At 35.9% G+C, this 24,142-nt stretch overlaps 1 protein-coding gene across 2 annotated transcripts in view; it reads left to right on the top strand.

Moving 5' to 3' along the window:
• EPS15 (epidermal growth factor receptor pathway substrate 15) overlaps window positions 1-24,142 on the top strand; it is a 154,967-nt gene that overhangs the window by 35,100 nt on the left and 95,725 nt on the right. For both annotated transcript variants that reach the window (XM_040470197.1, XM_040470196.1), the window contains exons 2-8: window positions 51-92; window positions 3,109-3,198; window positions 4,080-4,127; window positions 7,108-7,203; window positions 9,723-9,788; window positions 10,921-11,046; window positions 13,731-13,790. In XM_040470197.1, the coding sequence (XP_040326131.1) occupies window positions 51-92; window positions 3,109-3,198; window positions 4,080-4,127; window positions 7,108-7,203; window positions 9,723-9,788; window positions 10,921-11,046; window positions 13,731-13,790 (528 nt within the window). The remainder of the gene's footprint in view (window positions 1-50; window positions 93-3,108; window positions 3,199-4,079; window positions 4,128-7,107; window positions 7,204-9,722; window positions 9,789-10,920; window positions 11,047-13,730; window positions 13,791-24,142) is intronic.

Below are 24,142 nucleotides of genomic sequence, written 5' to 3'. Positions count from 1 at the left end.
TTTATTTATTTATTTATTTATTTATTTATTTATTTATTTATTTATTTTAGTTATCAAGTGGGAATCCTGTGTATGAAAAGTACTACAGACAGGTAAGATTTCTGTTTCTTTGTTTTTCTAGATTGAACATAAAAGGTAAGTTCAGTTATTGATTGTATATTTGCAGATTACCAGCCAATAGAACACATTTGACATGTCTTGTTTTCAATTTCTTGTGCTTTAGCCTTCTGCTTTGAGTGCTTAATGATTTTGAGAAGCTATCAGAAAAATGAACAAAAGAGATAATTAACTTACCTATCTCAAATATCATTCTATCCATATAACATATAACATTAGCTATATATTATAAAATACATAAAACATTAGATGTATTCATCCAGATATAAATATACAAATTAATTATAAGCCAAATAGAAATGACTTTTATGTTGTTTTTAAGACTCACTGAACTTTAATTTTCACAAAGTTAAAACTATGACTCTCATACAAATATAAAATGAACATATGTCAAGGATTTTATTTACCTCAATTACTGGGAGAACCAGTAAGATATAAAAACGAGAATATGAACTGTAGAGATTTATATTCTCCACAATACAAAATTCATTTATTGTTATGGAAAGGAATCATTGCATTGCTATCGGTTTTCTATAATTTAACCTCTATTCCTGCATAGTGTAAAAGAGGCTAGTAAATAGAAAGTAAATCAGGGGTACATACACTGGATAATCTCTTGAGGGTATAGACAATCTCATTTGCCCATATCCAATATTAGATCACTTTTCCTAACAATCTCCTTACCTGATTATGATCAGAAAAGGCTACAATTTGACCTATTTACATAATTACAACAAGTTGATTAACCTTTATAAGTCTCCTTGGGTGTGACTTGCAAATATGCAGCCATACATTCACTATTGAACATCTTCTGAGCCTGGAGAATTAATTTCTGCTTGAAATTTTGGATTGTAGTTTTTAAAGCCTTTGCTATTTCTCCTCTATCTTGAGACTAGGATCCAAACCCTAGAAATTCTTTCCCTCATATTTCATCTATAGTAAATATGAATTTGAATGAATTTATCTCATCTTTTTTTTTTTTAAGTTTATTTATTTATTTTGAGAGAGAGAGAGCAAGTAGGGGAGGGACAGACAGAGCAGGAGAAAGAGAATCCCAACCAGACTCCACGCTATCAGAGTGGAGCCTGATGCGAGGCTCAAACTCACAAACTGTGAGATCATGACTTGAGCCGAAACCAAGAGTCAGATGCTTAACTGACTGAGCCACCCAGGCACCCCTGAATTTATCTCATCTTAAGGTTTCCCCTATCTGCTAAGGCTCCTAGCCTGCTAAGTGACCTTGCTTTACCTCTGAGACTGGGGCCTTATAAACCAGGTTGCAGGCCAGTTTTCTTGGGAGGGCTTTCTAGACTTTGGCTCTACATAAAGTCTGTCCATATTCCATGATAGTGGCTTATTCTTTCTGAATAAAAGAGAATTATTCTCAAATAGGCCTTATTTTGTGCAATTGATTTACTGATTGATTTCCACATATCATTAGAAAATAGAATATTAAAAATAATACCAAGTTTCCCAAATTAATAACCATAATTAAATATTTGTCAACAGTTTATTTAGTCATGTGTAATTAATTCTTCTTTCCCTGCATCTTGGGTCAGGAGTCTGTTTTCATGAAACATATCTACTTCTGGACTGCATAGTCCTGCAAAATTATGACTTAGTCCATCCAGCAGTACATTCTGAGAATTAGTCTAAATGATGTCAGCTCAGAAGTCTTTATCCCAAAGTCTATATGAGGCCCTGAGACTGTCTTTGTCATTGGTGAAGACACAGATTCTAGCCTGTAGCTTATGGCAGAGCCTTTGGGTAAGCATCAGAGTACAACATAAACTTCTGTAGATGACAGAGACTAAATGGCTGTGTTTAATTTATTATAGTAACCAAATGAATGGAAGATAGTAAAATTGGAATATGATACATAAATATTTCATAAGAGTTTGGTCAGTGTTTCCTCTGACAGCCTCTCTATTTAGGCCATGCTGGGGATAGATGTTTCCTTCCACCACCCCCAACCCTGGTTAGGGAGTAGGCAAAGAAGAAGGAGTTCTGGAGAATTTTAGAGGCAGGTTTCTCAACCCTTTTTATACTGCCTTGTTAACCCAAATTTGGATTGGGCAATTCTTTCTTTTTTGCTGAGTGCCTTGTTTATCCCGTGTTCCAGCACTTGAAAGAAAGGATTTCTTTTTTGCCTTTTGCTAGGATTGGCCTGTCTGGAATGTTTTGTATGTGTTTACAACAAACTTAATCTTTTAACTAAACTGGAAAAACAGCTCACAAATATCCTTGTATCATGTTACCTTTCCCATGACTTTTTAAACATTTACTTTTTGTTTTTACAAACAGAATTTTACTTTAGGAAATCTTAACAGAAATGAGAGTCATTTTTTTGAACTTTTTTTCTGTTCTTGACGTTATTCTGTTTAAAAGGAAAGTCCCCATCAATTAAAATGACGTGGTTTCCTTAATGTGCTTTAGGAACTTAATAATTTTTAAAATATTTCTTTAAGTTTGTTATGCAATCACTGCTGGTCTTAGAGCTGATACTGCTTTGATTTTTTTTAAGTGTTGCAGTTTCTAAGAATAAGTATGAAAGCAGAAGTTAGCGATTTAAAGATGTTTGAAAAAATAGATAACATATACACCTATTCCCATTTGTCAAAAGACCTCTCGAGGAAATGCTGCCCTTTCCTCCCTATTTATTAGAATTTAAATGGTAACTATAGAAGACTTGGAGTCAGAAGTTATATGTTAATGTTACGACTCCACTAATTTTGCTGTGCTTCCTCTGAGCTTCAGTTTTCTCATTTGTATAACAGGAGCAATAAAAACCTTTCTGTAAATTGCCAGTGCTATCGAGATGTGTCGATTCTACTCATGTGGCTCTCCATGTATTTCTTGGCTTTTGTTAGTCAAAGGATTCCTGTTCCCTTTTTGAAAAAACCAGCTCCCAAGTCCCAGGGACAAAGGCAGGTAAATAATGATAATTTTGTCTTTGTGGTTGTCATCAGCTTATGGTTTGTATCTTTTCAGGTCGATACAGGCAATACTGGAAGGGTATTGGCTTCTGATGCTGCTGTTTTCCTGAAAAGATCAGGGCTTCCAGATTTGATACTTGGAAAGGTAGTATTTGTTCATTTTAACTAAATTATAATGACTATTTATTTAGTAGTATAAATAAATTGGATGCAAATTTAGATACCATTGAGAAACTTAGAATTGAATCATTGAAGCAGTTACAGTAATGCAATGCAGGGAATTTGTGGTGCAGTGATTTACCCTTTTGAAAAGTAAGGTGTTTTTCAGATATTTAGAAAACCAATTACTTTTTAGTAGGATGAAATGAGGAAGTAATAGTACATTTGGGTATTGTGGGGAGAAACAGTACAGACTGGGAACCTTGCCACCCACTCAGAGAGTTGGCTCTATTCCTACTTCCTCTATTATAACTCTCTCTAACTGTGTTTAATATGTGGTAAATAGAGTTGGTGATGAGAGGCTTAGAAAAGAGCACAAAGAGATGGAAAGTCCTCTCCTGGCTAGATCTCCTGGTGAATCCTTATACATGATATTGTTAAGTATTCAAAGCCCTAAAAAATAACTATTTTTAATAATTTAATTATTCACAAATAAACATGAACTATTTCAACTTGCCCATAAGGAAGAATATCGTCTTAATATGTATCTAAAATAAAGGTAGTATGTTCTAGTAGAAGGAGCATCAGATTTGGAGTTAGAACATGGGTTAATGAAAAAGTCATTGGATTTGGAGGTTAGAACCTGGATTTCAGTTCTTTCCCTGATCCCTTGAATGTTCTTCAGTAAGAATCTCACTGGGCCTTTGTATCTTTGTGTAGAGTTGAGCTAAATGACCTTTAAGGTTTCTTTCCACTTTTATTTCTGTGATTGTTAAATCTGATGACCAAAGAGCATAAAGTTGTAAATTTATCTTTAAGATGATTTTTGTTTAAAATAGATTGATTTTTTTTTTTTCTGAATTTCAGATTTGGGATTTAGCTGACACAAATGGCAAAGGAATTCTGAACAAACAAGTAAGATTCAGAGATTCATATGAAAAAATTTTTGAGTGCTTCAAAATAAAAATTAAACAGGATTTTTTTCTAATTTTAAACTAGGATTTTTTTTTTTTAAACCAGCATTAGGGTTTTACAAGGGCAAGTGTTATAACAATGAAAATATTTCCAATTCAGTAGACATTAAAGTAACTAATTCCCAAACGTTAGTGTTAATTTGGTGACATTCTTCTTCTGGAATGTCTTAGTCTGTTTGGACTTCTTTAACATGATACCACAGACTGGATGGCTTATAAACAGCAGAAATTTGCTGCTCAGAGTTCTGGAGGCTGGAAGTACAAGATCAGGCTGCCACCATGGTTGGGTAAGGTCTGTCTTCCTGGTTGCAGACTTGTTGTATCCTTATGTGACAGAAGAGGCTAGGGATCTCTCTGGACCCTCTTTTATATAGCACTAATCCCATTCATGAGGTTCCCACCCTGATGCCTTAAGCACTTCTCAAAGGCCCTACTTCCTAATACCATTATCTTTGGAGGTTAGGATTTCAAAATATTTAATTTCTTACTTGTAAAGTGTATACTTACTTGTGACTATTCTGGTCTAGGTCTTACTTCTGGCATGTAACCCAAAAGGTGGTTTACAGGCCTTAAGTAAACCCTAGACAAGAAATACATGAAATTGATTAATGGGTATTGGACACCATCAGCATATTTTGAAATTTAGCTTGTTGTGAATGGATTTCAGAGTTCTACAGGATTGAATTCAAAGCTTGCTGCATGCTGAAACATTGGCTGAGCACTGTTACGCAAAGTTAATTACCTCTGTGGGATAGTTGAAGCAGCATCAAACTCAGAAAAGAGATGAGGAATTTAGATGAGAGGGTCAGAATATCCAGTCTCTTCATTAAGATTCCAGAACTAGATTGTAGTCTCCAATGGAGCCCCTGGGCAGAAGGGCCAGTTGGTACATTGGAGACATAGGAAAACTAACTTCATATAGGGGCACCTGGGGTGATGTATACTCAGTAGGCAAATATTTGCTGAGTACCTGTTTTGAGCCAGGCTTTGGAAATACAGAGGTGAACATGACCTATCTGGTCCCTGTCTTCATGAGTTTACAGTATAATAAATTCTTCACTGATATTCCTGGACTTTGGAATTTGAGTATGAGTTGAATTTGTTATATCTAGTTGGCTGGATTTGTGGGTCTTCAGTTAAACTTTGATATTTGCATTGGAGAAATTGATTTAAAAAAAATTTCTTTTTTTTAAAATTTAGTTTTTGAAAGACAGAGACAGAGTGTGAGTGGGGGAGGGGCAGAGAGAGAGGGAGACAGAATCCGAAGGAGGCTCCAGGCTTCAGGCGGTTAGCCCAGAGCCTGATGCAGGGCTTGAACTCACAAACTGTGAGATCACGACCTGAGCTGAAGTTGGTTGCTTAACCGAGCCACCCAGGCACCCCAAAATAGATTTTCGAATTAACATGAAAAAAAGGAAAGAAACCAATATTTATTGAGTTTCTGTGTGCTCAAAATGACAGTAGGTGCTTTTTTCCTATAGTATGGCTTTTATTTTGTTCCTTATAAGACATTGCAAGATAGGTATTAGTCCCTCCTTTTACAGAAAAATTTTATTTAACTTGCCCATGGCCTCACAACTTGGAGTATCAGAACTAGAATTTAATGCAGGACTAGTTCACTTCAGAGCCCATCCATACTATGGGATGGACCTGATTACCTAAGAGTAATTGAATCTCTCATAGAATGAGAAGGAAAGAGAATTGATACTAGAGTACTTAGAATACCAGCATTTAAAAGTTGGAGGAGGCATTGACTCTAAGAGAAGAGGCTTGAAAGGTCAGGGGAAAACTAGGAGAGCTTTATGAAACTGTGTTGATGGAGGGAAATTTCTGGGAGTTATTCTTACTGTCCAGACTGCCAAAAGGAGAAGCAGGATGAGGTGGGGGGTTTTGTGTTTTGTTTTGTTTTGAGGCTATTGTATTTGGTACCTAGGTTATTTGTGACATAGGCAGTAGTTTCTCTAGCTAATGGTGGGAGTTGAAGTCAGATTGCATTAAAGCTTATGGAGTGAATGCAAAAGGAAGGGGAGATCTTTTCAAGAAATTTGTGAGTAAAGGCAAGGTATTATATAAAGCAGACAACTTGCAAGTTTCTAAGAATAAGTTAGGAATTAAGTAAGAAATGTATAGGTGAGAATAGGAGGTTTGAGAGAAGTGGTGAAGGGTTGATTGTATCAGCATCTGTACAAAGTTGCAAGTAATTATAACTGGAGTAAAGGCTTTTGTTATGTCTAGTCCCAGACCTGACGTTAACTCAGAACAGCTGAAAACCAGTTTACTTATTAAATTTTGGACTGAACATCTCTGCATTTACTTATTAAATTTTGGACTGAGGCTTCAAATGCCAAAAATCCAAGGGCTGTTGGGAGATATTTATAAATATTTTGAAGTCAAGCAGTTAATATAATTGTTTTAGTTGCTGCATGGTAGTGCTGTATTCTCTGTAGCTTTCCTGGAATAGCAGTGGTTGAGTCACTTGAACAATTGGTCTAGTTTCACAATTTATCATCTTAAATCCAGAGGTGACTTTTGATAACATACAATTGTTATTTTCTTCTAGGCTTTTTTTCAGACTGTTTTTTTTTTCTGACTTAAATGATAAAAATTGTTTTTAACATCATTAAATATTCTTTGAAGCATGTTTATTAATTTTGTATAATTTCAGCTCTGTATATCACGGTTTACTTAAGTATTTTCCCATTTATATGAACACTTTTTGCTATTTATTGTGTCAGGAACATCTTTGTACAAAGATCTCTTCTTAATTTTAAAGCAAGTGGTTTCAGGCAAACGTGCTATTATATTTGTCATTACATAACACTCTTGGAGTAATTGTGAATTGTTTTATATTTTCAGATTGTAAGTGTGTAGATAGATGGATGGGTAAATAATGCATTTAACTTCATACTTTTCTTTCTCAGGAATTCTTTGTTGCTTTGCGTCTTGTGGCGTGTGCCCAGAATGGATTGGAGGTTTCACTGAGTAGCTTGAACCTGGCTACTCCTCCACCAAGATTTGTAAGAAATGATTTTAAATCTAAATTGTATTTAATTAAAAAAAGATGTCACATGACTTAAAAATTAAAATTGCTATATCAAAAAAAATTCCCCCAGCCCCTATCGCTCAGCTACTTGATTTTCTTTCTTAATGGCTTGGGCTGTTATTAGATTCTTGTATTTCCTTCCAGAGTTATTATATGTATATATAAGAAAATATAAATACTCACTTCTTCATTTTACATTGATTGTAGCTCACAATTAATAAACATGATTCTATACCTTTTTAAATAATATATTTTAGGGATCTTTACATAAAAGGATCTTCATTGTTTTTTAGAGCTGTATAGTATTTCCTTGCTTCTATTTACCATAATTAACATGCAGTGTAACATTAGTTTCAGGTGTACAATATAGTGATTCAACACTTCTATACAACACCTGGTGCTCATCACAGCTCATTATTAGTCCCCATCACCTATTTAACCCATTCCCCACACACTTCCCCTCTACCATAATTTAACTTCCTATTGATAGGCTTTTAGCTTGTTTCTAATCTTTTATTATTAAAAAAATGCTGCAATGAATAGTAACCTTGGATATATGTAATTTTACATGTGCAGAAATATATATGTGCATATTCTTGGAAGTGTTTCAGAAGTTCTTGCGTTTGTGCAATTTTCACATATAATATAAACTTGTCTTCCATAGTGGTTGTACTTGTTCACACTCATACCATCAATTGGTTGAGAGGTGACAAATGGAATGTTAAGTGTTGTTTTATGGAGTGAGTTTGAGTAGTTTTCCTCATGCTTCTGAGCCATTTATATTACTTTTATGTGAAATATCTGTTTAAATCTTTTGCCCATTTTTCTTGGGTTCTTGGTCTTTTTTATTAATTGAATTCTGTAGGATATGTGTGTGTGTGTGTGTGTGTGTGTGTGTACACACATATGTTATTTATAAATATATAAAATACATATTTTTTTTTCTTTTCCAGTTTGTCATTTGTCTTTTGACATTGTGCTTATCTTTTTCCATAAAGAAGCCATTGTTTTTTATGTAAATGAGTTATTAGGCTTTAATTTTTTTATGGTTTCTTTTTCACATTTATGTTAGTGTTGATATAAAGTGTGAGTATGGATTCAAATTTATGTTTTTTTACGATGGCTTATAGACCTAATACAGTTTATTGAATAACCCATCTTTTCCTTACTGATTTGAAATGCCACCTCATGGGGTGCTTGGGTGGCTTAGTTGGTTAAGTGTCTGGCTCTTGATTTTAGTTCAGGTCATGATCTCACGGTTCAAGGGTTTGAGCCCCACTTTGGGTTCTGCACTGGTAGAGTGTGGAGCTTCCTTGGGATTCTTTCTCTCTCCCTCTCTCTCTGCCCCTCCCCCTGCTCATGCTTTCTCTCTCTCAAAATAAAAAAACTTAAAAAAAGGAAATGCAACCTCAGTCATGTGCTAAATTCTCATATGTAGTTTGGTTTCTTTCTGGATTTTTTTGCTTTTACCCATTTACATAACACTCTTACCCATTTATCTATTTATCCATGTACTTATCTCACATTTTAATTCTCATATTTTGTGATTTGTTTTACATCTGATAGGGCTAGTTCTCCCCACCCTACCCCCTTTTTCAGAAGTTTCATGGCTCTTACTTGTTTTTAAATTTAATATTTTAAAAAGTATTTGGTCTGAGTATTATGAATCTAACTTCAGTTTTGAGAATTTCTGCACTTACAAGTTTAGGCATGGAATCAGGGGGTTAATTTAAGGATTTGTTGTCTATGTTATTATAAAAATGTTTCAAATATATCCATCTGTCTCTACAAGCAGATAAATATAACAACTTGGGTGTGCTGTTCATAGGTTCATGTACTTGTAACTTAAGAAATCTTAAGTTGGGTTCTTGTCCCGGTCTGCTTTCCTTAAATAGTGTTGGGAAAAAGTCATCAGTTAACAGGGCCACAAATAGTTTTGTTACATTCAGATATTGGTATCTTGATTTCAGTTGTAATAGGATTTTTTCTAGAACACTTAAATGTTTTAGTTAATGTTCTAACATTTATGTAGCTAATTCAGATAACTCAGTTTTTGTTTCATTTGTGCTTAGAAGAAGGTCTAATAGAGTCAATGTAAAATAGTGAAAATAGTGTTCTGTGTGCATTGAGTTCCAAATTTTGTATGAATGTCTTTAAATCCAAAGACACTTTTTCTTCATTGTTTGTTTTTTAATAGTTTTTTTAAAAAAAAATCTTTAAAATGTTTATTTATTTTTGAGAAAGAGAGAGAGAGGGAGACACAGAGCATGAGTGGGGAAGGGGCAGAGAGAGAGGGAGACACAGAATCTGAAGCAGGCTCCAGGCTCTGAGTTGTCAGCACAGAGCCTGATGTGGGGCTCGAACCCATGAACTGTGAGATTGTGACCTGAGCCGAAGTTGGGAGCTCAGTTGACTGAGCCATCCAGGCACCCCTCTTTGTTGTTTATTGATGTGAGGTTTTCAATCCTTCGTGTGCTGTATTTTTCTTTTTAGCATGATACCGGTAGTCCTTTGCTAGTCAGTGGAACCTCTGTAGCCGAGCTCCCATGGGCTGTAAAAGTAAGTAAACTTTGTAACTACCCTTTCCTTATCACTGCTTTGCTTCCTACCCACATAAGCTTCTTCTACTTCCAAAATACAACGTAGTCTGCATTTGGCTTTCACTATTTACTGTAGGGGAAATACTAGTACTAGAAATCTTTTGAGGGACCTTACTGCTCTGTCAATCATTTTATGACAATTAGTATGGCTTAATCTCATTTCTGTTATAATGTAAACTAAAAATGGTGATGTCATAATCCTGCATTAACTAAAACATTTTAGGAATAGATTGTTTACCCCACTGATATTATTTCCTGTTTGAAAATTCTGGTTAACTAGATGCTCTCTTTATGGCTCTAAAACAATTCTTTATGAAATCGTTTTCTGAAATGGGTATTTTTCATTATAGCTCTTTGGAGACAAGATAGTTATAGCTATCTTATCAGATTTTTTAAATTACAATTTTTAAATAATATTAGAATATAGCACATCACATGGCCCTTAATAAATATGTACAGTTTTGTCAGAAAGCCATTTGGTTTGTATGTCTATGTATGCTTGTGTGTTATTAACTAATTTTAAAAAGTATAGGGATCTGGCTTTGACAGGACAAGTCACAAACAATATTTTTTTTATGTATACAAATAACTTCCCTGGATTTTAGGGAATATCTTGTTAATTGATAAAAGGAAATAACTTTGGGAAAAAAGGGGGAAACCTGATGTTTATTCCTGTGGCGGTTTATTTTGTTTTTAAAATCTGAGTTTGAAATGTGATTAATGCCATTTTGAGAAAGTCATAGAATGTCACTAACTACCTTTTGTGTTCTTATAAAAGTTACTTCTTTGTTATGGGTTTAAATGAGAGGACTAGATGCTCTTCTCAAAGCTCTCCCTGTCACTAAAATCTTTTGATCAAGCCAACAGTAGAAAAGCAAATAGTGTTTCAGCTGCAAAAGGAATGGAAGGGATACTGGACTCTTGAGTAACTTTTAAATTGTTATTTATAATAATATATTTTGATGAAAGTAAAAAGTGTTTTTAAAACAATTTTTAGGAATATGTTGTGTATTCTTTGAGGATTTGATTTTTTTAACTGCACTTAAATCCTTTTCACCAGTATTTAACTTGTGATCTTTTTTATATTATAGTCTGAAGATAAGGCCAAATATGATGCAATTTTTGATAGTTTAAGCCCAGTGAATGGATTTCTTTCTGGTGATAAGGTGAAACCAGTGTTGCTCAACTCTAAGTTACCTGTGGATATCCTTGGAAGAGTAAGATATTATTAAATTCTAAATGTATTTTTATGTATCTTTTGTATCTACCAAGAGCTCATTGTTAAAAATATATAGATCTTATTTTCAAGTTATGTTACTACAGAATTTTTTTGTATTCTGAAGTCATATATAAAATTATTGCCAGTTAATTTTGTACAATAATTTGGTTATTCTCTCTAAACTATGAGTGCTTGAAATCAGTTATATATGTAAGCCCTTCGAATAGGTCCTTTTTCCTTTGTACTATATGCACTGACTTCCCAGTTCCTTGATTTAATTTCTGGAGACCATCAGTATTTTATATCTGTCACCTACTTCATGGCTCTATCATGGGACTTTGTCATAAGGAATAGTTTCATCTCTGATCATTAATTCTACTGTCTCAATAGAACTTTGCATCTTTCTAGATATTTTTCATAAATACTTGCAAGACTAATTCTTTGATTTCACAAGACCTTTAAATCTCAGAGTCCTTTACTGTCTCCATTTTTCGGATTTACTTTTTTCCTTATCCAACTTGATCCATAGTGTCATGTTGGTATCTTAAGCTCCCTTTGCCATGTTTTCTAAACTTTCTCCTGACCTGGTAAAAATCCAGCTTTGTGTTAAGCTCTTTGTGGTTGCAAATGGACTACTGAAAATCTAATAAGGTTGGTGTCATCATAATTTCATGATCACCAACTTCATCTGGGCCTTCCCTACTCTTGTACTGTTTCCATGGTGATTTCTGTCTATGCCTCTTTGTATTTCAGACCTCATCTATTCTCATTAAACCTCTAGCCATTTCTTTAGTCCCTTGCTCAGTCAGGATACATAGGGTCAGATCCTGGCTGCACCATTTATTAGGTGTGTGACCTTGGGCAAATCATAAGAAAACTGTGTACCAGTTTTTTAATTTTTAAAATGAGCATGATTCCCAGTTTATAGGGTTGTAAGGATTAAATGTGAGAATGTATCTATTAAGCCCAGTGCTTGGTACATATTCTGTGATGCTGATGGTGTTAATGACTTACCACCACACCACCAGTAGGAGTATTAGTGGATCAGTGTTGTGTATTGTATAGGTTAGGTACTCAATAAATATTAGTTTAAAAGCCATTTCATACTATTGTTTCTCACTAATCATTTCTCCACTGTGTGGTTGGTGTGAGATTTCTAAACTCTAAATATAATCCTGTTATTTTTTGACTTAAAACTAACCCTCTCAGTAGCTTCCCATTGCATTTAGAATAAAGTCCAGATTCCTTTCAAGCACTTAATGAGCAGACACTTGCTCATCTCCACTCCTGTCTCTTTTTTTTTTTTTTTTTCAACGTTTATTTATTTTTGGGACAGAGAGAGACAGAGCATGAACGGGGGAGGGGCAGAGAGAGAGGGAGACACAGAATCAGAAACAGGCTCTAGGCTCTGAGCCATCAGCCCAGAGCCCGACGCGGGGCTCGAACTCACGGACCGTGAGATCGTGACCTGGCTGAAGTTGGAGGCTTAACCGACTGCGCCACCCAGGCGCCCCTCCACTCCTGTCTCTTACCAGTATACTCTCTCTTCTTGCCCTGAGTACAATTTTGTTGAATGAAGACATCTTCTTTTCAAGGATTTAACAAAGTTTTATACCTGGTCTAAAGGTATGGAACCTACTCTAGATTTAAACCAAATCTACTAGAGCCTTTTAGATTTTATTTTTCTTTTGTAAGCCCTGGACATTAGCTGGTTAATAATTAACAATATTCACTGGGTATTTATTTTAGTTGATCAGAGGTTCTGTAGTGTATGGAAAACAATAATGGTCTTAGTTGGGAATCTTTATGTTGAAAACTGATTCTGTAACTTTATAATAGTTGTGTGATCCTAGCTAAGTCATATCACTTCATGTCTAAAAAAGGGTTGATAGAGTTGAAAGAGTTGTTGCATGAATTAACTGAGATGATGTTTGTGAAAAAGCACTGTAGCTGTTTAAAGTGCTTTTGTCCATAATTGTTTTCTTGAGAAGAACAAACTATTTTCTTTCTTTTTTTTTTGTTAGTTTATTTATTTATTTTGAGAGAGACACAGTGTGAGTGGGGGAGGGGCAGAGAGCGGGAGAGAGAAGATCCCAAGCAGCCTCTGCGCTACCAGCATAGAGCCCAACGCAGGGCTTAAACTCACGAAACTGTGAGATCATGACCTGAACCGAAACCAAGAGTCGGACACTTAACCAACTGAGCCATCCAGGCACCCCCAACATATTTTCTTTAAAGTTTTTAAAGGAATTTTTATTTAAAAAATACTTGTATTAAGAATTATTACTTTGGGCACTTGGGTGGCTCAGTCAGTTAAACATCTGACTCTTGATGTTGGCTCAGGTCATGTCCTCATGGTTCCTGGCAGGGAGCCCTGCATTGGGTTCTGCACTGACAGTGTGGAGCCTGCTTGGGATTCTGTCTCTCCCGCTCTCTCTGCCCCTTCCCTGTGCACATGTGCTCTCTCTCTCTCAAAATAAATGAACATTAAAAAAATTATTCTTGTTACAATCAATTTGTTAATATAGCATACAATAGTGATATAATAAAATGATCAACATAAGTGAAATCTCCAAAATATAGATATTTTAATGTTCAGATAAAACTTTTCCCTGTAATTATGTGTTCGGTGTTTACAGGTAGCACATGAAAGAGCATTAATCTTTGTCAATTCTTTTTAAGGTTTGGGAGTTGAGTGACATTGACCATGATGGAATGCTTGACAGAGATGAGTTTGCAGTTGTAAGTAACCTAATGTTCTTAAAATCTTAATGGTTTTCTCAAGTGAAAATTTCCCTGTTATTTCCCTAAAATTGTTAGTATGAGTATTTTTACTTACAGTTTATAGGTAGTTAATAAATATTTTGAAACAGATGGATAATAGAAAATGTATGTTCTTATCATCTTCATTTTATTTGACTTTAAGGTACATAGGATTATCTGCCTTGGATAATGTACTGTAAAGATGCTGAGTGGTATTAATCTTTTGTATCCCATCTTAACGAGGTATCTTGGTACCTCTCTGCTATGGAATAATTTTACTTCAAATATACCCCCAGATTTTCACATTTATTTTATTAAAGGAAAACATGGATAACACTGTAGTTTCACTTGATTTACAAAGGCAGAGAAAGTTTTGACATCTTATCTGAAGACATGTTATCCTTGGAAATTGGAAGTTGAATCCAAATAAAGTTTTATTCACTTCTTCCTTAAAGGTTAGATCGAACTCTGCCGTGAGCTCATGAATAGTAAATCTCTAACCCCCCCTTTAATCTGTTATTTGGAAATTAGTCTGTTCAGATTTTCTCTCCTTATTTTACTAAGAAATTGTCTATTTCTTTGACTTTTCAAACTCATTGTGAAGTTATTCTTTTAATCTCTTCTGGGGTTTGTGCTACTTTGTCATTCCAAATCTTCTATATTTTTGCTCCCTCCATCTTTTGTTTAATTGAATTTTATTTAATCAATCTTTTAAACAGAACCATCTTTTAGATTATTTTATCATTTCTATTATGTTTTGACTTTGCCATTCTTTTTAGCTTTTATCTTAATTCCTTCTTCCTAGTAGTTTCTTTTATCATCTTTACTATTAAAAATTTTAAATCATGTATTTTCTCTTGAGTACAGGTTTAACTGGCTTCCATAAATACTGATACAAAGTATTCTCCTTTTTACTACTTTTTAGATAACTTTTAGGGTTTTTTTTTATTATGTTTTTTGGTTTTTAGTTCCCTTTGTATATACTTTTAGCTTGATTTGATTATGCCTAGGGAATGTGCTCTTTAAAATCTCTACTTAAAAAAATTTCTTAAGGTTTTCTTTGTTGCCAAGTTCATGACCCATTTTTACATATGTTCCCTGGATATGTCAACATTTCTGCTCAGAAGATGTTAGACCTCCATAAATTCATTATATCAATTTTATTGATTATGTTTCACTTTCTCTTCAGCATTACTTTTTTTTGTGCTTTAATAAATTTTATTCTATTTATATCTCAAGAACCTATAAAAATAGGCAGAATAATTATTTTTACATTTGAAAAAATATACAGAAATGGAAACTTAAAGTGACTTGAGTTGATGGTAATAGGTTCCTAGTCCTTTTTATTTTAATTTGGGTGATAATTGGGAAGTGGCAGGGAATACTCCCTTGCAATGATGACAGAAGTTATCCCAGCTATATGTTAAGGGTTGAATCAGTGTTTGTGTTATATTTTGGGGAAACAAGGTGGTATATTGAAGAGATTTGGCTGATGATGTATTTTGAAAGACTGTTAAACTATATATTAACTTTTCATACTTTTTGTGTTAAGAATGTCAACACAAAATCTTTGCATTAGTAAGATGTGTAGAGGGATTTTTTTCTCTTATAAAGACAAATATTAAAAATTTTAAAGAAGCATTTGTATAAGCATAGTTAAGATAGATGGAGAATAGTATTATTCTCATTTGATTAAATGGTAGTATGTGCTAAGGTAAATGATTAAACACAGTTTATCTTAAATTCCTTGAAGGCTTTTACTAGGCAACCTACTCTTTTCTTAAAGTAAACTTTTATTGAAAGAATAATTTAAGGGACACCTGGGTAGCTCAGTCATTTAATCATCTGACTTTGGCTCAGGGCATGATCTCATTGTTTGTGAGTTTGACTGCATTGGACTCTGCACTGACAGTGCAGAGCCTGCTTGGGATTCTCTCTCTCTCCCTCTCTCTGCCCCTCCCCTACTCATGCACGCACTCACAAAATAAATAAATTTTAAAAAAGACTAATTTAAGAATGAATGATGCATTTGTAGGAAGTTACTACTTAAAAAAAATAATAAATACCTATCTGCCTTCTCCTAGATTCGCTAATTTTAACCATTTTGCACCTTTGATTTCTTTCTATGTGCATTCCTGAGAAATTCTTTCCAACTTTATCATGCTTAGGGCCTTTAACTTTGAATTCCAGCTCATGTGATATTTATACAGCCTCTGTTCTCTTTTTGTCTGGATTACCTGATATTTCTTATATTTAAAATGTATCTCTTGAAAACAGCACAGTGCTTTGTTTCAATTTTTTACCTAATTTGACAGTTTTTGTCTTTTTTTTTTTTAATTTTTTTTTTCAACGTTTTTTATTTATTTTTGGGACAGAGAGAGACAGAGCATGAGCGGGGGAGGGGCAGAGAGAGAGAGGGAGACACAGAATCGGAAACAGGCTCCAGGCTCTGAGCCATCAGCCCAGAGCCTGATGCGGGGCTCGAACTCACGGACTGCGAGATCATGACCTGGCTGAAGTTGGACGCTTAACTGACTGCGCCACCCAGGCGCCCCAGTTTTTGTCTTTTAAGATAATGATGCAGATACTGATTTTATTCCCCCATCTTATTTATTTTACATAATTATTTTCTCTTTTTTTTCTGTTCTTATTGTTGGTTATCAAGTAGTGATTCATTCAGTTTCCCTTCTTATTACATTGGAAATTCTGTTATAATGCTTGTGGCATTAATGGTTAATAACACCTATCCCTGTACTTATAATACTTATTTCTCTAGTTGTTGAAAATAAAGTAACCTTCACTGTAGTAAAACAAATTGTTTAGATTATATTTTCTCTTCTTTCTTCTTCACCTCCTAACCCAAGAAGATTTTATTTTATTTTTTTTTTTTTAATTTTTTTTTTTCAACGTTTATTTATTTTTGGGACAGAGAGAGACAGAGCATGAACGGGGAGGGGCAGAGAGAGAGGGAGACACAGAATCGGAAACAGGCTCCAGGCTCTGAGCCATCAGCCCAGAGCCTGACGCGGGGCTCGAACTCACGGACCTCGAGATCGTGACCTGGCTGAAGTCGGACGCTTAACCGACTGCGCCACCCAGGCGCCCCTAACCCAAGAAGATTTTAGAACATTTTTAAAAATTCTAGATTTTACTCAGTTATTTAGGTCTTTTGGTTCTAAGATTTTCCTTGTAATTTTGTCAATATTAATAGTCTCACTGCATTCTTTTGGTAGACTGATAAATCTTTTTCCACCTTTTTACTTTATGAATGGAGCAACATAGTCCATACATTTTTTATTTTTTTTTTACTTCTCAGAATCTGTAACTTTTTAAAAAAAAATTGAAATAATATGAGTAACATACAGGGTTGTATTAGTTTCAGGTGTACAATATAATGATTCAACAATTCTGTACATTACTCAGTGCTCACCACAATGAATATAGTTACCATCTGTTACCAAACAACATTATTACAATCTTATTGACTATATTCCCTATGCTGTGCTTTTCATCTCCGTGACTTAATTTATTTTACAACTGGAAGTTTGTACTACTTAATCTCCTTTATCTATTTATAATGGGATTCTATCTCATTCTCCACCCCCACCACCCTTCTGGCAACCACCAGTTTTCTGTATTTAAGAATCTGTTTTCTTGTTTGTTTGTCTTTGTTTGTTCATTTGTTTCTTAGATTCCAGAAATGAGTGAGATCATATGGTATTTGTCTTTCTCTGTCTGACTTATTTCACTTAGCATTATATTCTCTAGGTCCATTCATATTGTTGCAGATGGCAATATCTCACTGTTTTTTATGGCTGAGTAATCAATATTCCAGTGTGTGTGTGTGTGTGTGTGTGTGTGTGTGTGTGTGTACACCACATCTCTTTATTCATCTATCGATGGACACTTGAGTTCCTTTCATATCTTTGCCATTGAAGATAATACTGCAATAAACTTGGGGGGGTGCATACATCTTTTTGAATTAGAGATTTTGTTTCCTCTGAGTAAATACCCAGTAGTGAAATTACTGGATCAAATGGTATTTCTATTTTTAATTTTTTGAGGAACCTCCATACTGTTTTCCACAGTGGTTGTGCTAATTTATATTCCCACCAGTAGTGAAAAGGATTCCTTTTCCTCCACATCCACACCAACACTTGTTATTTCTTGTCTTCCTGGTTTTGACTGGTTTGACAGGTGTAAGGTGATATGTCATTGTGGTTTTGATGTGCATTTCCCTGATGTCTCCTTTAGTATGTGATAGTTTCTCTGTCTTGCCTTGTTTTTCTATGACTTTGGCTATAGGGGTGTCTGGGTGGCTCACTTGGTTAAGTGTCCTTCTCTTGATTTCAGCTCAGGTCATGATCTCATGGTTCATGGGATCCAGCCCCACACTGGGCCCTGTGCTGGCAGTGTGGAGCCTGCTTGGAATTTTCCTCCCCGCCCCCAACTCTGTTTACCCCTGCTCTGCCATGCTCTTTCTCAGTCTCTCTGAAAATAAGTAAGCATTAAAAAAAAAAAAAAAGAGAGCTCTAGCTAGATATCCTGTAGAATGTCTACCATTCTAGGGTATGGGTTTTTGGAAAGAATACCACAGATGTGAAATGCCTTTCTCATAACATTTATCAGGGGGTACTTGGTGTCCACATGCCATTACAGGTGATGTTAACCTTCTTCACTTGGTAAAGTTGGTGTTTCCCAGGTTTCTTCACTATAAAGTTACTCTTTTCCCCTTTTCCTACTCTATTTTGGAGAGGCAGACTCATGCTTTTTATTTTGTATTCTGACTTGGTATCTTCATGTTGATTTTTTAAAAATTATTATTATTGGGGCGCCTGGGTGGCGCAGTCGGTTAAGCGTCCGACTTCAGCCAGGTCACGATCTCGCGGTCCGTGAGTTCAAGCCCCGCGTCAGGCTCTAGGCTGATGGCTCAGAGCCTGGAGCCTGTTTCCGATTCTGTGTCTCCCTCTCTCTCTGCCCCTCCCCCATTCATGCTCTGTCTCTCTCTGTCCCAAAAATAAATAAAAAACGTTGAAAAAAAATTTTAAAAAAAATTATTATTATTTTTAATATGAAATTTATTGTCAAATTGGTTTCCATACAACACCCAGTGCTCATCCCAAAAGTTGCCCTCCTCAATACCCATCACCCACCCTTCCCTCCCTCCCACCCCCCATCAACCCTCAGTTTGTTCTCAGTTTTTAAGAGTCTCTTATGCTTTGGCTCTCTCCCTCTTTAACCTCTTTTTTTTTCCTTTCCTCTTCCCCTCCCCCATGGTCTTCTGTTAAGTTTCTCAGGATCCACATAAGAGTGAAAACATATGGTATCTGTCTTTCTCTGTATGCCTTATTTCACTTAACACTCTCCAGTTCCATTCACGTTACTACAAAAGGCCATGTTTCGTTCTTTCTCATTGCCACGTAGTATTCGATTGTGTATATAAACCACAATTTCTTTATCCATTCGTCAGTTGATGGACATTTAGGCTCTTTCCATTTTTTGGCTATTGTTGAGAGTGCTGCTATAAACATTGGGGTACAAGTGCCCCTATGCATCAGCACTCCTGTATCCCTTGGGTAATTCCAAGCAGTGCAATTGCTGGGTCATAGGGTAAGTCTATTTTTAATTTTTTGAGGAACCTCCACACTGTTTTCCAGAGTGGCTGCACCAACTTGCATTCCCACCAACAGTACAAGAGGGTTCCCGTTTCTCCACATCCTCTCCAGCATCTATAGTCTCCTGATTTGTTCATTTTAGCCACTCTGACTGGCGTGAGGTGATATCTGAGTGTGGTTTTGATTTGTATTTCCCTGATGAGGAGCGACATTGAGCATCTTTTCATGTGCCTGTTGGCCATCTGGATGTCTTCTTTAGAGAAGTGTCTATTCATGTTTTCTGCCCATTTCTTCACTGGATTATTTGTTTTTCGGGTGTGGAGTTTGGTGAGCTCTTTATACATTTTGGATACTAGACCTTTGTCCGAAATGTCATTTGCAAATATCTTTTCCCATTCCGTTGGTTGCCTTTTAGTTTTGTTGGTTGTTTCCTTTGCTGTGCAGAAGCTTTTTATCTTCATGAGGTCCCAGTAGTTCATTTTTGCTTTTAATTCCCTTGCCTTTGGGGATGTGTCGAGTAAGAGATTGCTACAGCTGAGGTCAGAGAGGTCTTTTCCTGCTTTCTCCTCTAGGGTTTTGATGGTTTCCTGTCTCACATTCAGGTCCTTTACCCATTTTGAGTTTGTTTTTGTGAATGGTGTGAGAAAGTGGTCTAGTTTCATCCTTCTGCATGTTGCTGTCCAGTTCTCCCAGCACCATTTGTTAAAGAGACGGTCTTTTTTCCATTGGATGTTCTTTCCTGCTTTGTCAAAGATTAGTTGGCCATACGTTTGTGGGTCTAGTTCTGGGGTTTCTCTTCTATTCCATTGGTCTATGTGTCTGTTTTTATGCCAATACCATGCTCTCTTGATGATGACAGCTTTGTAGTAGAGGCTAAAGTCTGGGATTGTGATGCCTCCTGCTTTGGTCTTCTTCAAAATTTCTTTGGCTATTCAGGGCCTTTTGTGGTTCCATACGAATTTTAGGATTGCTTGTTCTAGCTTCGAGAAGAATGCTGGCGCAATTTTGATTGGGATTGCATTGAATGTGTAGATAGCTTTGGGTAGTATTGACATTTTAACAATATTTATTCTTCCATTCCATGAGCATGGAATTTTTTTCCATTTCTTTAAATCTTCTTCAATTACCTTCATAAGCTTTCTATAGTTTTCAGCATACAGATCTTTTACATCTTTGGTCAGGTTTATTCCTAGGTATTTTATGCTTCTTGGTGAAATTGTGAATGGGATCAGTTTCTTTATTTGTCTTTCTGTTGCTTCATTGTTAGTGTATAAGAATGCAACTGATTTCTGTACATTGATTTTGTATCCTGCGACTTTGCTGAATTCATGTATCAGTTCTAGCCGACTTTTCGTGGAGTCTATCGGATTTTCCATGTATAATATCATGTCATCTGCAAAAAGCGAAAGCTTGACTTCATCTTTGCCAATTTGATGCCTTTGATTTCCTTTTGTTGTCTGATTGCTGATGCTAGCACTTCCAACACTATGTTAAACAACAGCAGTGAGAGTGGACATCCCTGTCGTGTTCCTGACCTCAGGGGGAAAGCTCTCCGTTTTTCCCCATTGAGGATGATGTTAGCTGTGGGCTTTTCATAAATGGCTTTTATGATCTTTAAGTATGTTCCTCCTATCCCGACTTTCTCGAGGGTTTTTATTAAGAAAGGATGCTGAATTTTGTCAAATGCTTTTTCTGCACCGATTGACAGGATCATATGGTTCTTTTCTTTTCCTTTATTAATGTAATGTATCACAGTGGTTGATTTGCAAATGTTGAACCAGCCCTGCATCCCAGGAATGAATCCCACTTGATCATGGTGAATAATTCTTTTTATATGCTTTTGTATTCGATTTGCTAGTATCTTGTTGAGAATTTTTGCATTCATATTCATCAGGGATATTGGCCTTTAGTTCTCTTTTTCTTTACTGGGTCTCTGTCTGGTTTAGGAATCACAGTAATGCTGGCTTCATAGAATGAGTCTGGAAGTTTTCCTTCCCTTTCTATTTTTTGGAATAGCTTGAGAAGGATAGGTATTATCTCTGCTTTAAATGTCTGGTAGAATTCCCCTGGGAAATCATCTGGTCCTGGACTCTTATTTGTTGGGAGATTTTTGATAACTGATTCAATTTCTTCGCTGGTTATGGGTCTGTTCAAGTTTTCTATTTCTTCCTGTTGAGTTTTAGAAGTGTGTGGGTGTTTAGGAATGTGTCCATTTCTTCCAGGTTGTCCAGTTTGTTGGCATTAATTTTTCATAGTATTCCCTGATAATTGCTTGTATTTCTGAGGGATTGGTTGTAATAATTCCATTTTCATTCATGATTTTATCTATTTGGGTCATCTCCCTTTTCTTTTTGAGAAGCCTGGCTAGAGGTTTGTCAATTTTGTTTATTTTTTCAAAAAATGAACTCTTGGTTTCACTGATCTGCTCTATAGTTTTTTTAGATTCTATATTGTTTATTTCTGCTCTGATCTTTATTATTTCTCTTCTTCTGCTGGGTTTGGGGTGTCTTTGCTGTTCTGCTTCTATTTCCTTTAGGTGTGCTGCTAGATTTTGTATTTGGGATTTTTCTTGTTTCTTGAGATAGGCCTGGATTGCAATGTATTTTCCTCTCAGGACTGCCTTCGCTGCATCCCAGAGTGTTTGGATTGTTGTATTTTCATTTTCCTTTGTTTCCATATATTTTTTAATTTCTTCTCTAATTGCCTGGTTTACCCATTCATTCTTTAGTAGGGTGTTCTTTAACCTCCATGCTTTTGGAGGTTTTTCAGACTTTTTCCTGTGGTTGATTTCAAGCTTCATAGCATTGTGGTCTGAAAGTGTGATCTCAGTTGTTTTATACTTATGAAGGGCTGTTTTGTGACCCATAATGTGATCTATCTTGGAGAATGTTCCATGTGCACTCGAGAAGAAAGTATATTCTGTTGCTTTGGGATGCAGAGTTCTAAATATCTGTCATGTCCATCTGATCCAACGTATCATTCAGGGCCCTTGTTTCTTTATTGATCCTGTGCCTACATGATCTATCCATTGCGGGAAGTGGAGTATTAAAGTCCCCTGCAATTACCACATTCTTATCAATAAGGTTGCTTATGTTTGTGATTAATTGTTTTATATATTTGGGGGCTCCCATATTCGGTGCATAGACATTTATAATTGTTAGCTCTTCCTGATGGATAGACCCTGTAATTATTATATAATGCCCTTCTTCATCTCTTGTTACAGCCTTTAATTTGAAGTCTAGTTTGTCTGATATAAGTATGGCTACTCCAGCTCTCTTTTGACTTCCAGTAGCATGATAGAAAGTTCTCCATCCTCTCACTTTCAACTGAAGGTGTCCTCAGGTCTAAAATGAGTCTCTTATAGACAGAAAATAGATGGGTTTTATTTTTTTTTATCCATTCTGATACCCTGTGTCTTTTGGTTGGAGCATTTAGTCCATTTACATGCAGTGTTATCATAGAAAGATAGGGGTTTACAGTCATTGTGATGTCTGTAGGTTTCATGCTTGTAGTGGTGTCTCTGGTACTTTGTCTCACAGGCTCCCCCTTAGGATCTCTTGTAGGGTTGGTTTAGTGGTGACGAATTCCTTCAGTTTTTGTTTGTTTGGGAAGACCTTTATCTCTCCTTCTATTCTAAATGACAGATTTGGTGGATAAAGGATTCTCGGCTGCATATTTTTTCTGTTCATCACATTGACGATTTCCTGCCATTCCTTTCTGGCCTGCCAAGTTTCAGTAGATAGATCCATCACTAGTCTTATCGGTCTCCCTTTATATGTTAGAGCATGTTTATCCCTAGCTGCTTTCAGAATTTTCTCTTTATCCTTGTATTTTGCCAGTTTCACTATGATATGTCATGCAGAAGATCGATTCAAGTTACGTTTGAAGGGAGTTCTCTGTGCCTCTTGGATTTCAATGCCTTTTTCCTTCCCCAGATCAGGGCAGTTCTCAGCTATGATTTCTTCAAGTACCCCTTCAGCACCTTTCCCTCCTCTTCCTCCTCTGGAATCCGAATTATGCGTATATTATTGCGTTTAATTGTGTCACTTAGTTCTCTAATTCTGCCCTCATACTCCTGGATTTTTTTATCTCTCTTTTTCTCAGCTTCCTCTTTTTCCATAATTTTATCTTCTAATTCACCTATTCTCTCCTCTGCCTCTTCAGTTGAGCTGTGGTTGCCTCCATTTTATTTTGCAGCTCATTTATATCATTTTTTAGCTCTTCTGACTCCTCCTTGATCTCTGTAGTAATAGATTCTCTGCTGTCCTCTGTACTTTTTTCTAGCGCAGCGATTAATTTTATGACTATTATTTTAAATTCATTTTCTGTTACATTGCTTAAATTGTTCTTGATCAGGTCATTAGCTGTCGCTACTTCCTGGAGTTTCTTTTTTTTTTTTTAATTTTTTTTTTTTTAACTTTTATTTATTTTTGAGACAGAGAGAGACAGAGCATGAACGGGGGAGGGTCAGAGACAGGGAGACACAGAATCTGAAACAGGCTCCAGGCTCTGAGCTGTCAGCACAGAGCCCGACGCAGGGCTCGAACTCACGGACCACGAGATCATGACCTGAGCTGAAGTCGGCCGCTTAACCGACTGAGCCACCCAGGTGCCCCACCTGGAGTTTCTTTTGAGGAGAATTCTTCCGTTTTGTCATTTTGGATAGTCCCTGGAGTGGCGCGGAACTGTAGGGCTCTTCCTCTGTGCTGTCTCGAG

The sequence above is a fragment of the Herpailurus yagouaroundi genome, unplaced genomic scaffold (assembly GCF_014898765.1).
Source record: "Herpailurus yagouaroundi ecotype Mexico unplaced genomic scaffold, PumYag 77, whole genome shotgun sequence".
Taxonomy (NCBI): Eukaryota; Metazoa; Chordata; class Mammalia; order Carnivora; family Felidae; genus Herpailurus; species Herpailurus yagouaroundi.
The sequence above is the reverse complement of the archived record's forward strand: the minus strand, read 5'-3'. Positions and strand labels throughout refer to the sequence as shown.